At 42.3% G+C, this 19,135-nt stretch overlaps 1 protein-coding gene and 1 gene segment (V, D, J or C); one reads left to right on the forward strand and one right to left on the reverse strand.

The window, feature by feature from the left end:
• Positions 1–213: 213 nt before the first annotated feature.
• On the reverse strand, positions 214–15,028 carry LOC120052805 (ribosomal protein S6 kinase beta-2-like). Of its 2 annotated transcripts, XM_038999930.1 has the most exons (16): positions 14,824–15,028; positions 13,898–13,952; positions 13,569–13,606; positions 9,835–9,949; positions 9,608–9,676; positions 9,221–9,368; positions 8,991–9,048; positions 8,698–8,798; positions 8,471–8,561; positions 6,684–6,774; positions 6,409–6,516; positions 6,075–6,137; positions 5,736–5,813; positions 4,823–4,930; positions 4,175–4,287; positions 214–2,497 (listed from the first exon to the last, which is right to left on the reverse strand). In XM_038999930.1, the coding sequence occupies exons 2-16, from the start codon at positions 13,949–13,951 to the stop codon at positions 2,305–2,307; spliced, it is 1,428 nt and encodes a 475-aa protein (XP_038855858.1). In that variant the 5' UTR covers position 13,952; positions 14,824–15,028; the 3' UTR covers positions 214–2,304. The 2 variants fall into 2 exon arrangements, with proteins under 2 accessions (XP_038855858.1, XP_038855859.1); XM_038999931.1 differs by lacking the exons at positions 13,569–13,606; positions 13,898–13,952; positions 14,824–15,028 and adding an exon at positions 11,015–11,054.
• A 1,043-nt stretch (positions 15,029–16,071) lies between these two features.
• Positions 16,072–17,532, forward strand: LOC120051964. The segment is given in 4 exon segments: positions 16,072–16,161; positions 16,295–16,633; positions 16,926–16,973; positions 17,092–17,532. Coding segments are annotated over 4 exon segments (561 nt in total).
• Positions 17,533–19,135: the final 1,603 nt, after the last annotated feature.

Below are 19,135 nucleotides of genomic sequence, written 5' to 3' on the forward strand. Positions count from 1 at the left end.
ACGTGTGCAAGAGAAAGTTTTCAGTGATTGTTTAATCAGTGTTAGAATTATTCAATTATTAGGACTGACCCACAGGTCAACAGCACAGTTAGGGAAATATATCCTACATTACCTCTAGACTATGGAGGCTGTTGTTCAATTCCTGTGACAGACAGATGGACTGACCATACAGAGCCAGACAGACATTGTATTAAACCAAAATGAATACCAGAGTCCAGACATTCAATATGTCTTTATTCTTCAGGATTCTGCAACCCTATCTTCCTCACCACATTAGCCAGAAAAAATAAAATATTCCACTTTGATCCAGAAAATATCAGTCCATTAAATAATATTATATTTAAATGAAATATACATTTGTCAATATTATTTCCCTCCCCAGACCAATATATGACATATAGATAGATGTCTTGTGTCCTCCAAAACTAGTCCTCACAATTGTAAGACAGGATGGTTTATGAAAGAGCCATGGATAAACAGAATTCGCCAAAGAATGTGAACGTGTGCCACGTTGGCACCAGACCTGGGTTCAAAATCAAATAGTATCCATTTTCTTTGATCATTTGATTGAGCCTGACTGGAACGCCAGATGGGCAGAGTTCCGACCATTGGTCAAATTTCGCAAGACAAGCTCAATCAAGCAGAGCTAAAGCGGTTAGAAAACAAATACTATTTGAACCCAGGTCTGCCCACATATACAACAGTTTGCTAGAACTATGGTTCTACGTGACATGAGTAAAGTAAATGGTAGGAGTGCATGTTGAAAATAAAAGGCTAATTCAACATTGCTTCAGACACATGGGACTCATACATATGAGCAGGATTGCGTCACAGCTGTAATACGAGCTCGTGTACAAATGCGGTCGTTCCCATAAATCAAAAAATACTATATATTTTAAAGATTATCTTTAAGCCGAGTGTCTATTTTACACAAGTGTTTTTGGAAATGTGCGTCATTCAATACTTTAATTCCTGCATTATGACAATGATCACTAGCCTAAAATGAACCATTTAGAGGTCGACTTTGGGAACGAAATACGGTCCAACTCTGCCTATTTCTCAACTTCCAAACAGAAAATGGGCTGTGCCTTTGGTGGTTCATTGATGTGTTTTTCTGGTCATGCGTGCCGCGACCAAGTTCGCTACACTAGCCAATGTAGCTAGCCAGGAACTCCTCCAGTACATGTGGACGACATTTCACATGATTTGTTTTATGCCAGAAACTGGAGCTCAGGGAGAAAATGCCACTTCTGTAGTGAAATGTCTTATTCATCAAATTGTTTGTTTTTTAAAGCATTAAATAACCTGGTATGATAGTGCATTGATCAGTTATACAGTTTAAAGCTGTTATTTCTGCCCAAAGTCGACCTTTAACATTTTGATAACGGCAATGTCAAATGCTTTGGCAGTAGTTGGTGTTCTCTTTGCTTATGTGCCAAGTTGAGAAACATTTCAAGTGAAGTGGCTGGATCCCAAACTGATAACTCGACCCGTTCCCTAAACTCGTGTGGACTTCCCTTAGTGGGTCTGTGACAACTGGACATGTAGAAGCAGTGGCTGGCCCTCGTAGCGTAAGCAAGGTCAGGGTCAATTCCATTTCAAGTCAATTCAGAAATTAACAGATATTGACCCCACCCTTGGTAGCTGGTTCTGACTAGAGGGAGTACAGCTACAACCAAAAGTTACTTTTATGCTGCAGGTTAGGATCATTAACGTGGCAGGTTAGGAGACCTAGGTTAAGAAAAGGGTTAGGGTTCGCTAAAATGATCTCCTAACCTGCTACGAAAAGTCACGTCCGGTCGTAGTACTTCCCTCTAGTCACAACCCTGGTAGGTGGCGGTGGGCACCAGCCCAGCACTAACACATCTGATTCTACTAGAGTAATCAGCAAGACCTGAATCAGGTGTGTTAGTGCTTGGCTGGAACAAAGAGCTATACACCCTGTAGCTCTTCAAAATGACCACTAAGCTCACCCCCATTCAGACCTCAAAGGAATGAGTCAACGAGGGTATAAGGGGAAGGGCGAGTGCGCAGTATGAGGTTTGGGACTCAGCCTGTGAGAAACACAGGGCCTCCTGAGGACGGCCGCGTTCAAGACGGACTAGCAGTCGTCTGCCAGATGTCACAATGCCTGGATAGGTGTTAAACATATCAGCTAACCACATCGTATGATATAGCAACCAGCGCCCAACTGTTGATGAAGTGGCAATCAGCCATTGGTGGATGCGCGCGGCACGACTGCAAAGTAATCGGCCTGGAACGCGGCCAAAAGCTCGGACTCCTCCTGACTCCGCCTACTCCAGTTCATCTCCGGTTACCCTTCTGCTTCTTGTTCCGGCCCGGCGTGCGGATTGGCTGCGTGGCGCCGTTGTCGGTGGGCGGGGTGGTTGGCGGGAGATGGAACGAGGTCTGGGAGAGAAGGTCCGACTCGCTCTCTCCTCCCCCTGATCCTCCTGTGGACTTGGCGAATGACCCGGGGAGAGAGAACTTGAGAGGACTGAGGAGAGAGAAGAAGAACAATAATAGAAAGAAATGAGACATTAGATAAGGGAAATACATATAAATCATGGGGTGGGGTTGAGGTGTGTGTGTGTGTATATATATATATGGCGTGCATGTTTATGCATATACACTACCCTAAGTATTTATTTGGACAGTGAAGCTGAATCTTTTCATTTGGCTTTATACTCCAGCATTTTGGATTTGAGATCAAATGTTTCATACGAGGCGACAGTACAGAATGCCACCTTTTATCTTAAAGTATTTTCATACACATCTGTTTTACCGTTAAGAAATGAAAGCACTTTATGTATCTAGTCTCCCCCATTTGAAGGTCTCATATGTATTTGGACAAATTCACTTAGTGTATTAAAGTAGTCAAAAGTGTAGTATTTGGTCCCATAATCCTAGCACACATGACTACATTACGCGTGTCACTCCAAAAACTTGTTGGGTGCATTTGTAGTTTGGTTTCGTTTCAGATTATTTTGTACCTTACATAAATTAAATTTTAAATAACTGTCATTTGAGTCACTTTTATTGTAAACAAGAATAGAATATGTTTCTGAACACTTCTACATTAATATGTACGCCATCATGATTATGGATAATCACAAATTAAAATCGTGAATAATGAAGTCTGAGAGAGTTAGGCATAAATATCATTCCCCTCCCAAAAAAAGTGTTAACCTCTCACCATTACCAATAACAGGGGAGGTTATCATGTTATGGGGGGTACAGTGCCTTCAGAAAGTATTCACACACCCCAAATGTATATATTGAGATTGTGTCACTGGCCTACAGACAATACCTCATAATGTCAAAGTGGATTTTTTTTTTTTTACATTTTCACAAATTAATTGAAAATGAAAAAAAGGCACAAAAATTTCAACAACAACATTTTTTTTTTTTTTACTTTATGTCCTGAATACAAAGCGTTATGTTTGGGGCAAATCCAACACATGACTGTGTACCACTCTCCATATTTTCAAGCATGGTGGTGGCTGCATCATGTTATGGGTATGTTCGTCATCTGCAAGGACTAGGGTTTTTTCGGGGTGGGGGGGGAAATTCTAGAGGAAAACCAGGTTCAGATTGATTTTCAGACTGGGAGACAAATTCACCTTTCAACAGGACAATTATCTAAAACACAAGGCCAAATATACACTGGAGTTGCTTACCAAGACGACATTGAATGTTCCCGAGTGGCTAGTTACAGTTTTGACTTAAATCTATTTGAAAATCTATGGCAAGACTGGAAAATGGCTGTCTAGCAATGATCAACAACCAACTTGACAGTGCTTGAAGATTTTAAAGAATAATTGAATTCAGGCTGCAATAACAAAAACTGTGGAATAAGTCGAGGGGTACGAATACTTTCTGCTAGAGATATGGGACCAAACACTAAAATGTTGACTACTTTAACACACTAAGTGAATATGTCCAAATACTTATGACACATTCAAATGGAGAGACTAAACGGTAAAACAGATATGTGAAAATACCCTCAAATAAAAAAAGGTGGATTTCTGTACTGCCGCCTCATATGAAACATTTGATCTCAAATCCAAAATGCTGGAGTAGAGCCAAATTAAAATATATAGCTTCAGTCAAAAACAAATCCGAAGGTGAGTGTATGTCCGTGCATACGTGTGTGTGTGTGTGTGTGTGTCACCTGATGGGGGTGCGTGGACTGCTGTTGTGTCTGCGTACGGGACGTGTCCGTGGCTCAAAGGAGAAGCCCTCCTTCAGACTCTCCAACACAGAGGGAGCCACATAGGTAAAACCCTGACAGACAACATCCATTAATTAATTATATAGGATGACTAGTCATTCCAGCAACACTTTCACTACTGTTGGTTTGGGAAAGACCAGCATAAGAGGTGTTTTATTAAAGGTGAGAACAGGGTCGCGTTCAATAATACTCGCAACTGAAACAGTTTTAAAACGAAAAACAACCTTTTATTGGACTGGTCCCCATTTGTCAATTTTGTTCCGTTTAGTGCCAAATGAACATGACCCATGTGTCAGGTTGAGAAGAAAGCGTGAACCCATGACAGAGAGAGGATGTGAAAGGAGGAGGAAAATTACTGTGAAAGGAGGAGGAAAATTACTGAAGGAAAAGATGAAGGGAGCAAAATACGAGAGATGGAGCGGTGAAAAAGGTGGACAAAGGAGGTAATCGTGGTCCCGTGTGGCCCAGTTGGTAGAGCGTGGCGCTTGCAATGCCATGTGTGACCAGTACTGAAAATGTATGCACTCACTACTGGAAGTTACTCTGGATAAGAGCATCTGTTAAAGGACTAAAATGTAAAAGTCTCACAGTGAAGGCGTGTTCGTGCTGGTGGCTGATTGTGGAGTCGTCAGGACTGTCCACCGGAGTCTGCTTGGTGAACCTCGTGTCAAACTGACTCACATCCTCATCCGACTGCTACAGGGGGTGAAGCGAGAGAGAGGAGAAAAAGAGAAGGGGAAGTGGTTGAATAGAGAGAGAAATGGTAAGAGAAGATAAATAAATGCGGGGGATGAGAGTACGTTTACATGCACACTAATAATTAGATCTTCAACTGATTATGGCAGTAGGCCGAGCACAGCAATAGTCATGTAAACACTTTACTCTGCTTATCATAATCTAAGTAAGGTCAAAATCAAAGTAAGCATATGCCGATTAAAACACCTGGTTTTCTGAGCAATCGTTTGAATTATTAGGAGGTGTAAAACAGCTCAATTGGTGTCCCAGCAGCGCAAGCCTCCGTCTAACGTACGAGTGAAGTGAGTTCGGAAAAACAAAATGTATGCATCTTAGAAATTGTTTTCACGTAAACTTTATATGTGCCGAACTCAGAATCAAAAAGGATTCCCAAAAATAACATGGACGCTGTGGTAGAACGTTTATTTTGATTGCCGATTTTCTGCATTCATCAAAAAGTCCCATCAGTCCCATTTCTGATTTCCATGTAAGCAGGATTATTAGGGAAATCGATCTTCTTGCAAAGCATGTAAAAGTTTTAAACCAACTATTATATTCGCCTGACTATCCCCAATAATCCTATTATTGTGTGCATGTAACCGTACTCAGAGGGATGGAGAAACTGTGCTCAGAGTGTCATGCCACAGTTTCAAACTTTACAGGTACCTCCTCAATCATTTAAAAAGACCCAGTACAGATTTGACATTTTTAGCTATTGAATAAAAAAGGGACTATTGAGAGAGTGACAGTAGTATAGTGGTCGTACCAGGCATGGCTTGTAGGGCGGCTCACACCTCTTATTCAGCAGGTCGTCCCAGTTGATGTGTCTGAAGAAGGGATGCTTCTGTAAAACCAGCAGAAACCCCCCCCCCCCCGCAGCACTTAGAATCTATCCCTGTACAACGCAGGTATAGGCTCATGAACTATTGGATTTTGTTCAATTGCCATCAGTATTAGCGCTGATCATAAAGCAGGGTCAGGGTACATTTCATTTCAGTCAATTCAAGGAGGTAGACATTTCTGTTCACTTCCTGAATTGACCCCAAGCCTGTTACAAAAGGTTGACGATGTCAATAGAAAACGTCGGGAGACGTGTGTCTATCACCTGTATGTCTTTGCAGTCTGCCGCACTGGAGCCTAGCCTCTGAAGAGGACTCTTCTTCAGCAGCTACACAGAGACAAAAGAGACGGAGAGAGCGAGACGATTATATATTTATATTTCACTTGCTTTGGCAATGTAAACATATGTTCGTTCCCCTGCCAATGAAGCCCTTTGAATTACATTGAACAGAGAGATGAAGAAAAAGAGATGTAGCGAGAGAGGAGAGACAGAACAAGAGAGAGTAAAGGCAGTGGGTGAGAGAGAGAAATTGACCTCTATTCTTAGGATGATGAATGTTCTTCAACCTAACCAGATGGAGAGGTGTGGGCGTCTCTACCTTTTTGATCATGTCTCGGGCGTCCAGTGTGAGGTAGGGCGGTAGGTTGAGTTTACACTTCAAGATCTTATCAATGGTCTTCTTCCTGTTTTCAGCAGTGAACGGAGGCTACGGGGGAGTGACGGGGACAGGCGGGAAGACCACAGAGGTTTGAGTCAAACGTCTTTCAAATGGTATCTGATTGGTTTAGAATAGTGGCTTACTGTACTTAACACTCAGAAGCATCAAAAACGTTCCCAATAATTTTTCCTTCATTCATGTAGGCGCTCTCTCACCGAGCCCGTCATCATGTCATACATCAGGGCTCCAAGACTCCACCAGTCCACCGCCCGGTTGTGTCCTGTACGCGTCAGAATCTCTGGAGCCCTGAGAGCGAGAGGAGGTGGAGGGCGAGAAAATGTAAGAGGGAAAGAGTGAGGGGATAGAGAACGCAGGGAAGAGACTTAAGTAGAAGAGTCATAAGCATTGGCTGTGATTCGATTCTCAACCTTCTCCTAGAAGTGTGAACTCCCCTTCATGGATTGAAAGAGAACCCAATATGCAACAGATTTGTATGCGAATATCCTAAAATCCAAATAAATAAAATCTGCACATTTTCCCCACCAAACAGAATTGGTGCGGATAAAAAATTAAAAAAAATCAGTGTGTGATGACGTAGTGAATGCAAAAAGTAATTTTTCACTTAAGTTTTCATGTACGAAACCAAAATCTAAAATTCTGTGTTTCATTAGCATTTTCAACTCTACCTACAGTTTTGTCACAAACTGTCGCGTTAAATAGCAAATGTACCTACGCAGGTCTTGGCACGTGCGCTCAGATAGCGTGCGCGCAGGTAAGCTAGTCTACATAAATAGATTCTATTATGGATAAAAATATTTTTACATGTCAAGCATCGATCATCATGTGACCAGAATCAGACTCCATATTTATTGGAAAAAAGCATCAAGATCAATGTGACCTTTCACCCCCCCTGTGAAGTTTATCATAAGTAATGTCATCTGTAGCCTAATAAATTGAATGGTTTTGCCCAGTCGTAGTGGGACGACCACACACCATATCATCTTGTGACTCTCAAGTTTACTTCAATATGATGGTTATTACATCAATATGTGCGCATAAAGGAGTTTCCACCGCCATTTCTCGTATAATTAATTTTACAGAAACAAAAAGATGTCGATTCAACAAATTATCTGTTCGCATTACTGTCTAGCTACCGCCCTTTCCCCATTTATGAAATTGTACCATCATAACTGTTGTGATTTATTTTATTTACGCTATGACTTTAACTCGCATAAAAACAGTGGATAAAAATGTAGCTAGTGTAAGGAAAATGGTGGAAATGTCACACTAGGCCATGCAGCCCATTGACAAATGTAACGTTTTTAAATCCACACTTGACTTCGGGGAGGAGGGGAAGAATTGCACTAGAACTAGTTAGGTGAACGAAGACCTATCTGAACTATGACTACTACAGCGACCCGTAGTGCAGTCTCAGAGAGCGATAGCACAGATAGAACAATGAGACAGATATTTCACTGGACGCATAAATATGAAGCATCCGCGTGGCGTTTCCACTCACTACCAAATATGGTAGTGAGAGGAAGCCCACTGGCGGGCAGTGGGAGAAGACGGAACGAGAAGGATTTTGGCCTACATTCTGCACATTTTCTCATCGATGAAACATTGGATCTCAACACAGTTCTGTTCCCAAAACAAGAATATGTTATGAACAGAGTAGACTACATTTTGTAGACCGTAGCCTTTGCCAAAGTTTAACAAATTGCGTTCTTTAGGAGTGCAAAGTTGAATTGAGTCATTGTACACGCACATTTCACAGAGTAGGTGTTCCCTAACGGAAATATGCAGATGTATGCTAGAACGGGCCAATAGGATCTCGCTAGCTCGTGCTTGGCTCTGCCCACCTCTTTGCTTGTTCTACCCACTATGACTCATCTGTTCACATTGGAAACGACAGGCTGTGGTCTATCTTGGTTTAGCTATAAAATCTTTGGCGATAGCCTACTCAGAGACGGCATCCTCATCAGCGTGGTGCTAGACTCACATGTACTCTATGGTCCCACAGAAGGTGTGCGTGACCGCTCCGTCGTGAATGGACTCCTTACACAGGCCAAAGTCAGTCAGCTTGATGTGTCCTGGGAGACAGAAACACAATATCTGTGTCAATTCTAAATTCTAACATTAATCCAATCCATAGCAGATCAATTATCAAAAAAAAAGATACTATTTTAATCTCACTGACATTGATATCTACGTAACAGACAGACACACCTTGGTGGTTCAGCATGATATTCTCTGGTTTGAGGTCTCGGTAGATGATTCCATTTGAGTGGAGGTGTCCCAAAGCTAGCACGATCTCGCCCAGATAAAAACTGTTTGTCAAAGAGGGAAAAACATTTATTAAACACTCCTCTTTACACATGCGCAACACATACTGTCAAACTATTATCTCATCTTCTTCTCCTCTCTTCTACAAAATGTTCACATGGAAATCCACTGGCCTCAGCCTCACACTTGTATCCTTTCTCAATGATAACCTGAAACTAAGCATCTCTCGCTTTTACCAGGCTGTGTCCTCCATGAAGATTCCTTCTTTCTCCAGCTGCATGAACAGTTCTCCACCTGATAAACAAAAACAAGATGAAGGAGACAGAGCAATAGAAGTGTCGAAGTTGAAGTGCCAGGATTCAGAGATAGACATGGTTGTCCGACCCAGGTCCCCTCCCTCCCTCCCTCCAGGATGAGGTCAAAAGCATACAGCAGGTCCCTCTCACTCCCTTCCCCCGTTGCTCACCACTGAGACACTCCAGGATGAGGTAGAGTTTACCCCCGGTCTGGAAGGCGTACAGCAGGTCCACGATGAAGGGGTGCCGCACCGTCTCCAGAACCTCCCGCTCTGCACGCGTGTGGGCCGTGTCCTTGGCGTTACACACGATCTTCGCCTGGCAGGGAGAGAAAGTCAGGAAGGAGAGAGAGAGGGATGGGCAGAAGGAGAGAAAGAGAACGAGAGGGATGGGTGGAAAGAGAGAACGGGATGGGTGGAAGGAGAGAAAGGAGGAGGGGGTGGAGATAGGAGAAAGTCAGTTGTGTATTTAGAGATATTACATTTTGCCCTGGTACCGTAGCAATGTTTAGAGCATTCTTTTGGTTGAGAAAAATGATTAACAGGAATCATATGTACCTTCTTTAAAACCTTCATTGCGAATATCTTCCCTGTCTGTGCACCCTGCACTTTCCGTACCTGGAAAACCTGCAAGTCGAAATACAATTGTTAAATAGGTCGATGACAAACGGGATGAGTTTCTGATCAAGAGCATGGTGTATATCCAAGTACATTGTGAAGCTGAAACTCTTAGAAACGCAAACACGCACTGATTAACTGACAAGTGCGCACGCACAAACACACACCTTGCCATAGCCCCCCTTGCCCAGCACACTTAGCAGCTCAAAGCTGTCTGGTCCGATCCTCTCACTGTCTCTGTTGACAATGGCACTGGTCAGCTCTATCTCTTCTGTCTGAACACTAAGTGAGAGGGGGATAAGAGAGAGTTAGGAAGAGGGGAATGAGTGAGGGTGAGTTTAAAGGATTCAGTGAAAGATCAAATCAAATTGTATTAGTCACATGCGCCGAATACAACAGGTGTACATCTTACAGTGAAATGCTTACTTACGAGCCACTAACCAACAATGCAGTTTTTTTTAAATGAGTACGAATAAAAGTAACAAGTAATTAAAGAGCAGCAGTAAAATAACAATAGCCAGACAACACAAAGGGGGGTACCGGTACAGAGTCAATGTGCAGGGGCACCGGTTAGTTGAGGTAATATGTACATGTAGGTAAAATTATTAAAGTGACTATGCATAGATGATAACAACAGAGAGTTACAGCAGTGTAAGAGGGGGGAAGGGGGGCAATGCAAATAGTCTGGGTAGCCATTTAATTAGATGTTCAGGAGTCTTATGGCTTGGGTGTAGAAGCTGTTAAGAAGCCTCTTGGACCTAGACTTGGTGCTCTGGTACCGCTTGCCGTGCGGTAGCAGAGAGAACAGTCTATGACTAGGGTGGGTGGAGTCTGACAATTTTTAGGGCCTTCCTCTGACACCGTCTGGTGTAGAGGTCCTGGATGGCCAGAAGCTTCTTTTAAGTCTCCTGAGGGGAATAGGTTTTGTCGTACCCTCTTCACGACTGTCTTGGTGTGCTTGGACCATGTTAGTTTGTTGGCGATGTGGACACCAAGGAACTTGAAGCTCTCAACCTGCTCCACTACAGCCCTGTTGATGAGAATGGGGGCGTGCTCGGCCCTCTATTTCCTGTAGTCCACAATCATCTCCTTTGTCTCGATCACATTGAGGGAGAGGTTGTTGTTCTGGCACCACACAGCCAGGTCTCTGACCTCCTCCCTATAGGCTGTCTCGTCATTGTCGGTGATCAGGCCTACCACTGCTGTGTCATCTGCAAACTTAATGATGGTTTGGAGTCGTGCCTGGCTGTGCAGTCATGAGTGAACAGGGAGTACAGGAGAGGACTGAGCACACACCCCTGAGGGGCCCGTGTTGAGGATCAGTGTGGCGGATGTTTTGTTACCTACCCTTACCACCTGGGGGTGGCCGTCAGGAAGTCCAGGATCCAGTTGCAGAGGGAGGTGTTTAGTCCCAGGGTCCTTAGCTTATTGATGAGCTTTGAGGGCACTATGGTGTTGAATGCTGAGCTGTAGTCAATGAATAGCATTCTCACATAGGTGTTCCTTTTGTCCAGGTGGGAAAGGGCAGTGTGGAGTACAATAGAGATTGCATCATCTGTGGATCTGTTAGGGCGGTATGGAAATTGGAGTGAGTCTAGGGTTTCTGGGATAATGGTGTTGATGTGAGCCATGACCAGCCTTTCAAAGCACTTCATGGCTACAGATGTGAGTGCTACAGGTCAGTAGTCATTTAGGCAGGTAACAGTGTTCTTGGGCACAGGGACTATGGTGGTCTGCTTAAAACATGTTGATATTACAGACTGTCAGTGATGACACGTGCCAGTTGGTCAGCGCATGCTCACAGTACACGTACTGGTAATCCGTCTGGCCCTGCGGCCTTGTGAATGCTGACCTGTTTAAAGGTCTTACATCGGCTGCAGACAGCGTGATCACAGTCTTCCGGAACAGCTGGTGCTCTCAAGCATGTTTCAGTGTTATTTGCCTCGAAGCGAACATAAGTAGTTTAGCTCGTCTAGTATGCTCATGCCACTGCGCAGCTCCCGGCTGTGCTTCCCTTTGTAGTATGTAATGGTTTGCAAGCCCTGCCACATCCGTCGAGCATCTGAGCCAGTGTTGTAAGACTCGATCTTAGTCCTGTATTGACGCTTTGCCTGTTTGATGGTTCGTCAGAGGGCATAGCGGATTTTCTTATAAGCTTCGGGGTTAGAGTCCCGCTCCTTGAAAGCGGCAGCTCTAGCCTGTGGCTCGACGCGGATGTTGCCTGGATTCCATGGCTTTTGGTTGGGGTATGTACGTACAGTCACTGTGGGGATGACGTCGTCGCACTTATTGATGAAGCCAATGACTGATGTGGTGTACTCCTCAATGCCATTGGAGGAATCCCAGAACTGTCTGTGCTAGCAAAACAGTCCTGTAGTTTGGTAACTGCTTCATCTGACCACTTTTTCATTGATTGAGTCACTGGTGCTTCCTCCTTTAATTTTTGTTCGGTTCTATTTCTCAGAGTAAAAACACTCAACGGACAATATGAAAGCTTAACCAAGTGTATTCTGCCCAGAGGGTCAATACAGCTGCATTCAGACAAATACATGTTTCCACCACCACAAATATATATATAGACTTCAATTTAGGCACTCTTTCTCTCCAATCTTTTATGGTTCGACAGGAAGACGCAATGGTTTATTACCTTAAGGGGGATCTGACCTGACCTCAACCCCCTTGATGCCTAATCCAAAGATCTCCACCCGTATCCCCTCTAGCAATCCTGTGACTTCCTCCCATCCACCCCAACACATGCTCCTACAGATAAACCTTAACTTCTGATGTAAAAAACAGTCTCTATCTCTACTTAGATACTATACTTCTGAGTATAACAATGTCCCAAGTTTAACCCAGAATCTGACAGTTTGTAAGCAGGAATCAGGAGGATAGAATTATGGTCAGATTTGCCAAAATGAGGAGAGGGAGAGCTTTGTACACATATCTGTGTGTGGAGTAAAGGTGGTCCAGAGTTTTTCCCCCCTCTGGTTGCACATTTAACATGCTGATAGAAATTTGTTAAGACGGATTTAAGTTTCCCTGCATGAAAGTCTCCGGCTACTAGGAGCGCCGCCTCTGGGTGAGCGTTTTCCTGTTTGCTTACGGTGGAATAAGCTCATTCAGTGCGGTCAGTGCCAGCATCAGTCTGTGGTGGTACGTAGACAGCCATGAAAAATACAGATAAACTCTCTAGGTAGATAGTGTGGTCTACAGCTTATCATGAGATACTCCACCTCAGGTGAGCAAAACCTTGAGACTTCCTTAGATATCTTGCACCAGCTACTATTTACAAAAATACATAATCCGCCGCCGCTGTTCTGTCGATACAGAGTATAACCAGCCAGCTGTATGTTGATAATGTCGTCGTTCAGCCACGACTCCGTGAAGCATAAGATATTACAGTTTTGAATGTCCCATTGGTAGTTTAATCTTCCTTGTAGGTCATCGATTTTATTTTCCAAAGATTGCACGTTTGCTAGCAGAATGGAAGGCAATGGGGGTTTACTCGATCGCCTACGAATTCTCAGAAGGCAGCCCACCCTCTGGACCCTTTTTCTCTACCTTCTCTTCACGCAAATGACAGGGATCTGGGCCTGTTCCCGGGCAAGCAGTATATCATTCACCTCAGGCTCATTAAAGGAAAAAAAGGATTCTGCCACTTCTTGGTGAGTAATCGCAGTTCTGATGCCCAGATGTTAATTTCGGTCATAAGAGACGTTAGCAGCAACATTACATAGAAAATAAGTTAAAGATTAAGTTACAAACAACGGAAAGAAACTAACCAAAAACCACAATTGGTTAGGAATATGTAAATCATCAGCCTTGTTCTCCGGCGCCATCTCGTCAATATAGTCTCATGCAAGAATGGTGAACAAGTGACTAAATTCAGAGTTCCACTTACAGGTCTGTCTCTGCTAAGGTGAAGTCACAAACGTCATCCTACAGAGCACAAGAGGGACAGAAGAGAGGGGGTCAAAGTTAATTCACTGTAGAGAAGTGAAGGGTCACTGCCGAAAGCATTATTTAATATCACAGAACATGCATACATCTTTGTTTTGGGGAACAACGTTGTAGTTTATATGCTGTTTATTATGGGCGTTTTCTTCACTACACTGAACACAACCCTGATCTGACGCTCTGATAGCAAGTTAGTTAGGTACCCTAACTTGCTTCCATAACAACAAAAAAAGTGTCCTCAAATCCCCAACAAAACAAGTGACAAATCCCCACCTCTGCATCGCTAAGGTCTTCTGACTCCAGGTCAATATCGAAAACACCAGCCATCCTGCGAAATAAATTAGAGTTATAGATTAGCTAGGTGTGATATGTCACAAAAACAACGACAGAGAGTTAGCAATGAAACACGCAGTTGTTGTTACTATCCAGCTAGCTATGCCTGACGTGAAAATACTAAGCAACTACACTGTCAAAGCAGGACAAGAAGCTGGCGTTATCTAACGTTAACCTAGATGGGATCTAGGCAGGCGAATCGGTCTTATGGGTGAAGTTTATGCATTAGAGAATATTTCTTACTGGGCCCGCGGGCAGGGAAGGCAATGCTAATGCTAGCTAGCTAATTCTGTTGAGCGTTGTCAACAGGCATAGTTGGAGATAGCTGACTAAACTCAACGATTTACGATGGAGTTCAGCGGTGACTAGTCTGGGGGACAGGAGCTCCCGACGTTACAAAGACGTTATCAAAAACTAACTATTTCAGGACTCAAAAGAATAGCCCGCATGGTTGGGTGCTGAAATCAGTAATTATTGATAAAAACGTAATTTATGTGATGTCGGAGTTCCAGTCCGCTCACAGCCACACTAGTCGCCTCCATCTTAAAATCGCATTATTTAGTTTAATCGGCTAACGTTAGATTCAAGAGAACCAGAGTCAGAGAGTTAGCCAGCTCATGTGAAAGTTCAGACTGTGTTGGAATGTAATGTTAGTAAGACATTAGAGAACCAAGTTTGTTATGTCACTTGAGCTAGTTAAAATGACAAAATTGACTGTATCAAACATACATATTTATGTAATGATCACATCGGGTTGACAGCTAACGTTACCGCTAGCTAGTTACGTTAACTTATCACCTGTGAGTCGTCTTATGCAGTTAACGTTCGTTAGCTAACCTAGCCTAGCATTTCACCTCGGCTCATACCTTCATTCGTTGTGACCACTGAGTCAGTGAGCTTATAAGGAACCCAGGTTGGCTGATTCCACTTTCCTTGCCGTGTCGCTCGCAACAATCTCGTTTGATCTAAACTGTAGTCATAAATAAGAATACGATTATCTTAAAAAGCTGTCTGTCACCTCGCTCTGGTCCTTGTTGCTGTTCTGATGTTTGTTTCTCTTGGCATGTGTGATTGAACTTTTACCTTTTTTTTTAGCTACGTCATCAGTAAAAGTCTTGCGATTGGCAGCTTTTTATTTTATAGCAGTACATCAGTTTATGACACTGTTTTTTTTTAAATTTATTATAAACAAAACAGAACAGAACAATCAATATACAATGTAAAATCACAAATATAGTAAGATACGTACATGAAAAAAAGTTTATAGAAAAGTGGACATGGGCATTTTGACAAGTGCAGACATGGGTCAGAGAGGCAATTCCCATTGGTGGAAAAAATTGCATTCCAGCTCCATAGAAGCTGTTCAGGGGTCAGGGACATTGTGGTCTCTCCACCAACTGGCTTTATCCCAGTTTCACTATCAAGGTTATGGACATTATGTATGCGGCCCTGACACCCTATTGTCGAGCACCCCATAGGGCTCTGGTCAAAAGAAGCGCACTATATAGGGAATAGAATGCCACGTTTTTGTTATTATAAGGATGACAATGATATTTATATCTCTGGAGACAATTCAACTATTTTATCAAACTGATAAAAAAGTAACAAAACCTAAGAAAAAAACCCACTCCAACAGATGCGTTACCTAGCCTATTTGGAAGTAACAAGCAATCTTTGTTTTTTGTAATTGTCTCTGGCTTTGTCTGTTTCAATCAAAGGCAGTAGCTCTTTTGGTGGTTTCATTTCTTGGGTAAACAGAAGTGAGAGAGAGAAAGGCCACTTAGGCCTACAACCTAAACACCTCTGTGAGTGCAGCTTCCTGCAAGACCAGTCCATAACACACCAGCTCAATAGCAACTGTTGTTTCACCTATGAGAATACAACACCAAACCATCGCACTATGCATGCTACCATTTACGACAAAGCTTCGTTTTTTTTTTTTAGGAGGAGGCTTAGGCAATTTTGTATAAAATCATATGTTTCAAGGTATGACGCTGAAGGTTTGCAAATGGCAAACCTGATTTGGGCTGCTAACTTTTTTTTAATAAAGGTGGTCTACATCTGAAAGGAAGTGGAACTTTCTCGGAACTAGTGGTTTTACAAGTAAACATAACTGTCCATTGTCAGACTGGAACCTGTGACCTGTAATTCTGCTAGTAACAACACACAGAGAATGGCATCTCTTTGGTTTATCTTAATGATTTGTGAGTACAATTTATTGGAATTTCAGAGGGTCTTCTTAATGAATAGCCTGATTTGATTATACATGTTTTTTTTCTTCTTCTTTGATTGAAATAGAAAAATTGCCTAATGTGTTGTAATCTATCTATCAAACAGTGTTCATTGTCAAGCCACGGCAGTCTGTGGAGGAGTCTGTGTTTCGAGAGGTCCAGCTTGGAGATACTGCCATTTTGCTCTGTAATATCTCTTACCATTACGAGATAACCTGGTTTAAGCACAAACCTGAGCAGACTCCTGCCGTTTTAATGTGTGTGAGTCTAAATGGTGGAAATATCATCTATGGGCACCGATCCAATCTTCATTTCGAGGCAGAGATTGCCAACAGGTCATTGGCATTGAAAATCAAGACCGTTGAGGATGCAGACCGTGGATTGTATTACTGCATGGGAAAGGTTGGGAAAAGTATGATGCTTGGGGGAGGAAGCAGACTTCACGGTAAGAGGGGATTTTTGCTCGTCAAAAACATACGTGTATTTTTCACAAAATCCTTTTAATATCATGTTTACTCTCACATTCATCTTGGCACCCAGAGCCAAATCTCACTTGCGCTGGCCAGCTACTTAATTTAGAACAATTTAATTGTTAAATCTGTCACAAAATAATATTCTCACTTTATGTTCAGTCTCTCCAACTGTGAACTTTGAAGTTTACAAACCTATTCATCATCACTGGGGGTACACCTAATCATCAACCGATCTCATAAGTCATTTATGTCACTATTTTTCAGTGTCTGGCCTTGAAGCTATAAATGAATCTTCTACCACTTATGAACAAGGTAACATAAATCTAGAAACAAAATGATATTACAACTTAAATGCTGTGTCCTACTGCATTCAACACTAACAAAAAGGTAAAGTTAACCCCTGCCTCTCTCCTATACTTCTCCTTTTTAGCTTCGCCTGCATTGTGTAGTTGTACCTCCGGGCTCTCCTTCACTCATCTGCATGCAGCTGTAGTTGGACTGGGTCTGTTGGGGATGATACTGGCAGTTTGCATCACTCATCACAAGACCAAGAAAAGAAACATGGCAACCTAAACGGTCTGGTCAGAATAAGCTGCTCTGTATGCTTTTCTTGCTCAGTGTGTTTCAGTGTCTGATTACAGTATAATGTATAAGACACCTGAATGCTATAGTCCTACAGCATGTATTTTGATTATTTATCTTAAGACAAATTATATTGTGGTCAACAGCTCTGGAATTTGGGTCAAGTTTATCAGGAAGGAAGGAATTATTTTGTCTCAGTGTGTAAGATTTCCTGCTGCATATTTTGTCATTCGTATTTGTATTGCACTTGGGCCTTTTGAAATTAAAATAAATAAAAGACTGCATGAGGGCTTGGCCTACAATGTGACTTTATAATAATAGGAAAAGGAGCTAGACTTTTATACTAACTTCCACCTACTGTCTGTCCCACCTCTTTGCAATTTAATCAGAAATGCAAACATGTGTACCGGTAGTCTGTACACTACAAAATATTTTTGCAGTGAGTTGTTGACTCTACTGTCTATGGAACAAATCGATTAATTAAGTACATGTCCAATGCTCATACATTAATTGGTTCTGTGTGTTGTTGTAAAGCTAGCAAAACAAATCGAAGAGCAGACAGACACCTGTTCTGACCTGTCTGCCTAGCTAAGTCTCAACAGTGCTCAGGTGAGTTATAAGCAGTTTTAGATTGAAATGATGTGTAAATATGCTGTTGCATAATGCCGTTTAGTTTAGCATGTTTTTTCCCCAGCTATCCAACAACATTGATAGCTAGCTAGCTAGCCATTGAGCGTGCAAGCATTTAGCTAGCTACCTCTACTTGCTAGCCAGCTAATGTTAGCTAATGTCACCTAGTTTAGCATCTTTTTTGTTGCAGCTATCCGTGCCGGGCCAGACGTGACGTGTATAGCCGTAAAGGACATTTTTGTGACCTTAGTTAACCTTTTCTGCTGCTTTTGAGACACGGTTCAATCCCACCTTGGGGCACTACTTGTTGAGTAATTAAAACACTAAACAATCACAATACTGTAACTACTGGTCACCCTATGTATTATTATTGTAATATGTATTCATTATAGAATTCTGTCAGTTATTAATGATAAACATGTTTTACTGCACTCTAGAGTTTTAGGCCTAGATATCTTACAATGTATTTACATATTTATAGACTGTGTGTGTGAGAGAGAGATGCATGTTGTCTTCATTTTCCCTTGTCAGCCACTCATCTCTGCTTTTCTGCTTCATAAAAAGCTGAGGTCTGGAACTCTCTCCAGGTCATCTCTCTCTCTAGTCTTTGGTTGCCTAGTTTTTAAATCGCTACATTCATTCATTGTGGAGAACAAACATCAGTTTGGCCGGAGCGATGTGGATGGGTAGCAGGGAATGGCCTTGGTACATACATTTTTGGGGGATTCTGTATTGTGTCAGGTTGACTGTTGTGTCCTCACCTTTGTTCTGATAATTTCCAGATAATCTCCAAAGTGTTCCCTTTCAGTTTTTACCATGGTTATGCATAGGCGTCTCATATTTCTTCAGTGAGAAACATGTCAATTTGGCCCTCTCCATATAGGCCAATTCCCCTGAGCGTAAAGAGTTATAATTATTAAGAGAATTAGAACTTGTCATGAAAAGTTGTGTCCCACATGGGTAGTTTGCCAGTTTTTCTTGGTTGAAATAATATGTTTAACTACTCTCCATTCTTTAAATTACTACTGTGGTAAAGAAAATGGACATGGCTTCTAATGCAGTGGATGACCAGTATATTCAATGTCTAGAGCAGAAAGTCTATTGAAAGCGGAGCTGAATGCCAGTATGGAATATCATGCTGAATGGGAGCTAAGGGCTTGTAAGTAAAGTCTAGACCTGTTGTAGTCGGCGCATGTGACAAATACAATTTGATTTGATTTGATTTACATCTGCATTGCTTGCTCTTTGGGGTTTTAGGCTGG

Source organism: Salvelinus namaycush, chromosome 8 (genome assembly GCF_016432855.1).
Source record: "Salvelinus namaycush isolate Seneca chromosome 8, SaNama_1.0, whole genome shotgun sequence".
In the NCBI taxonomy this organism is placed as follows: domain Eukaryota; kingdom Metazoa; phylum Chordata; class Actinopteri; order Salmoniformes; family Salmonidae; genus Salvelinus; species Salvelinus namaycush.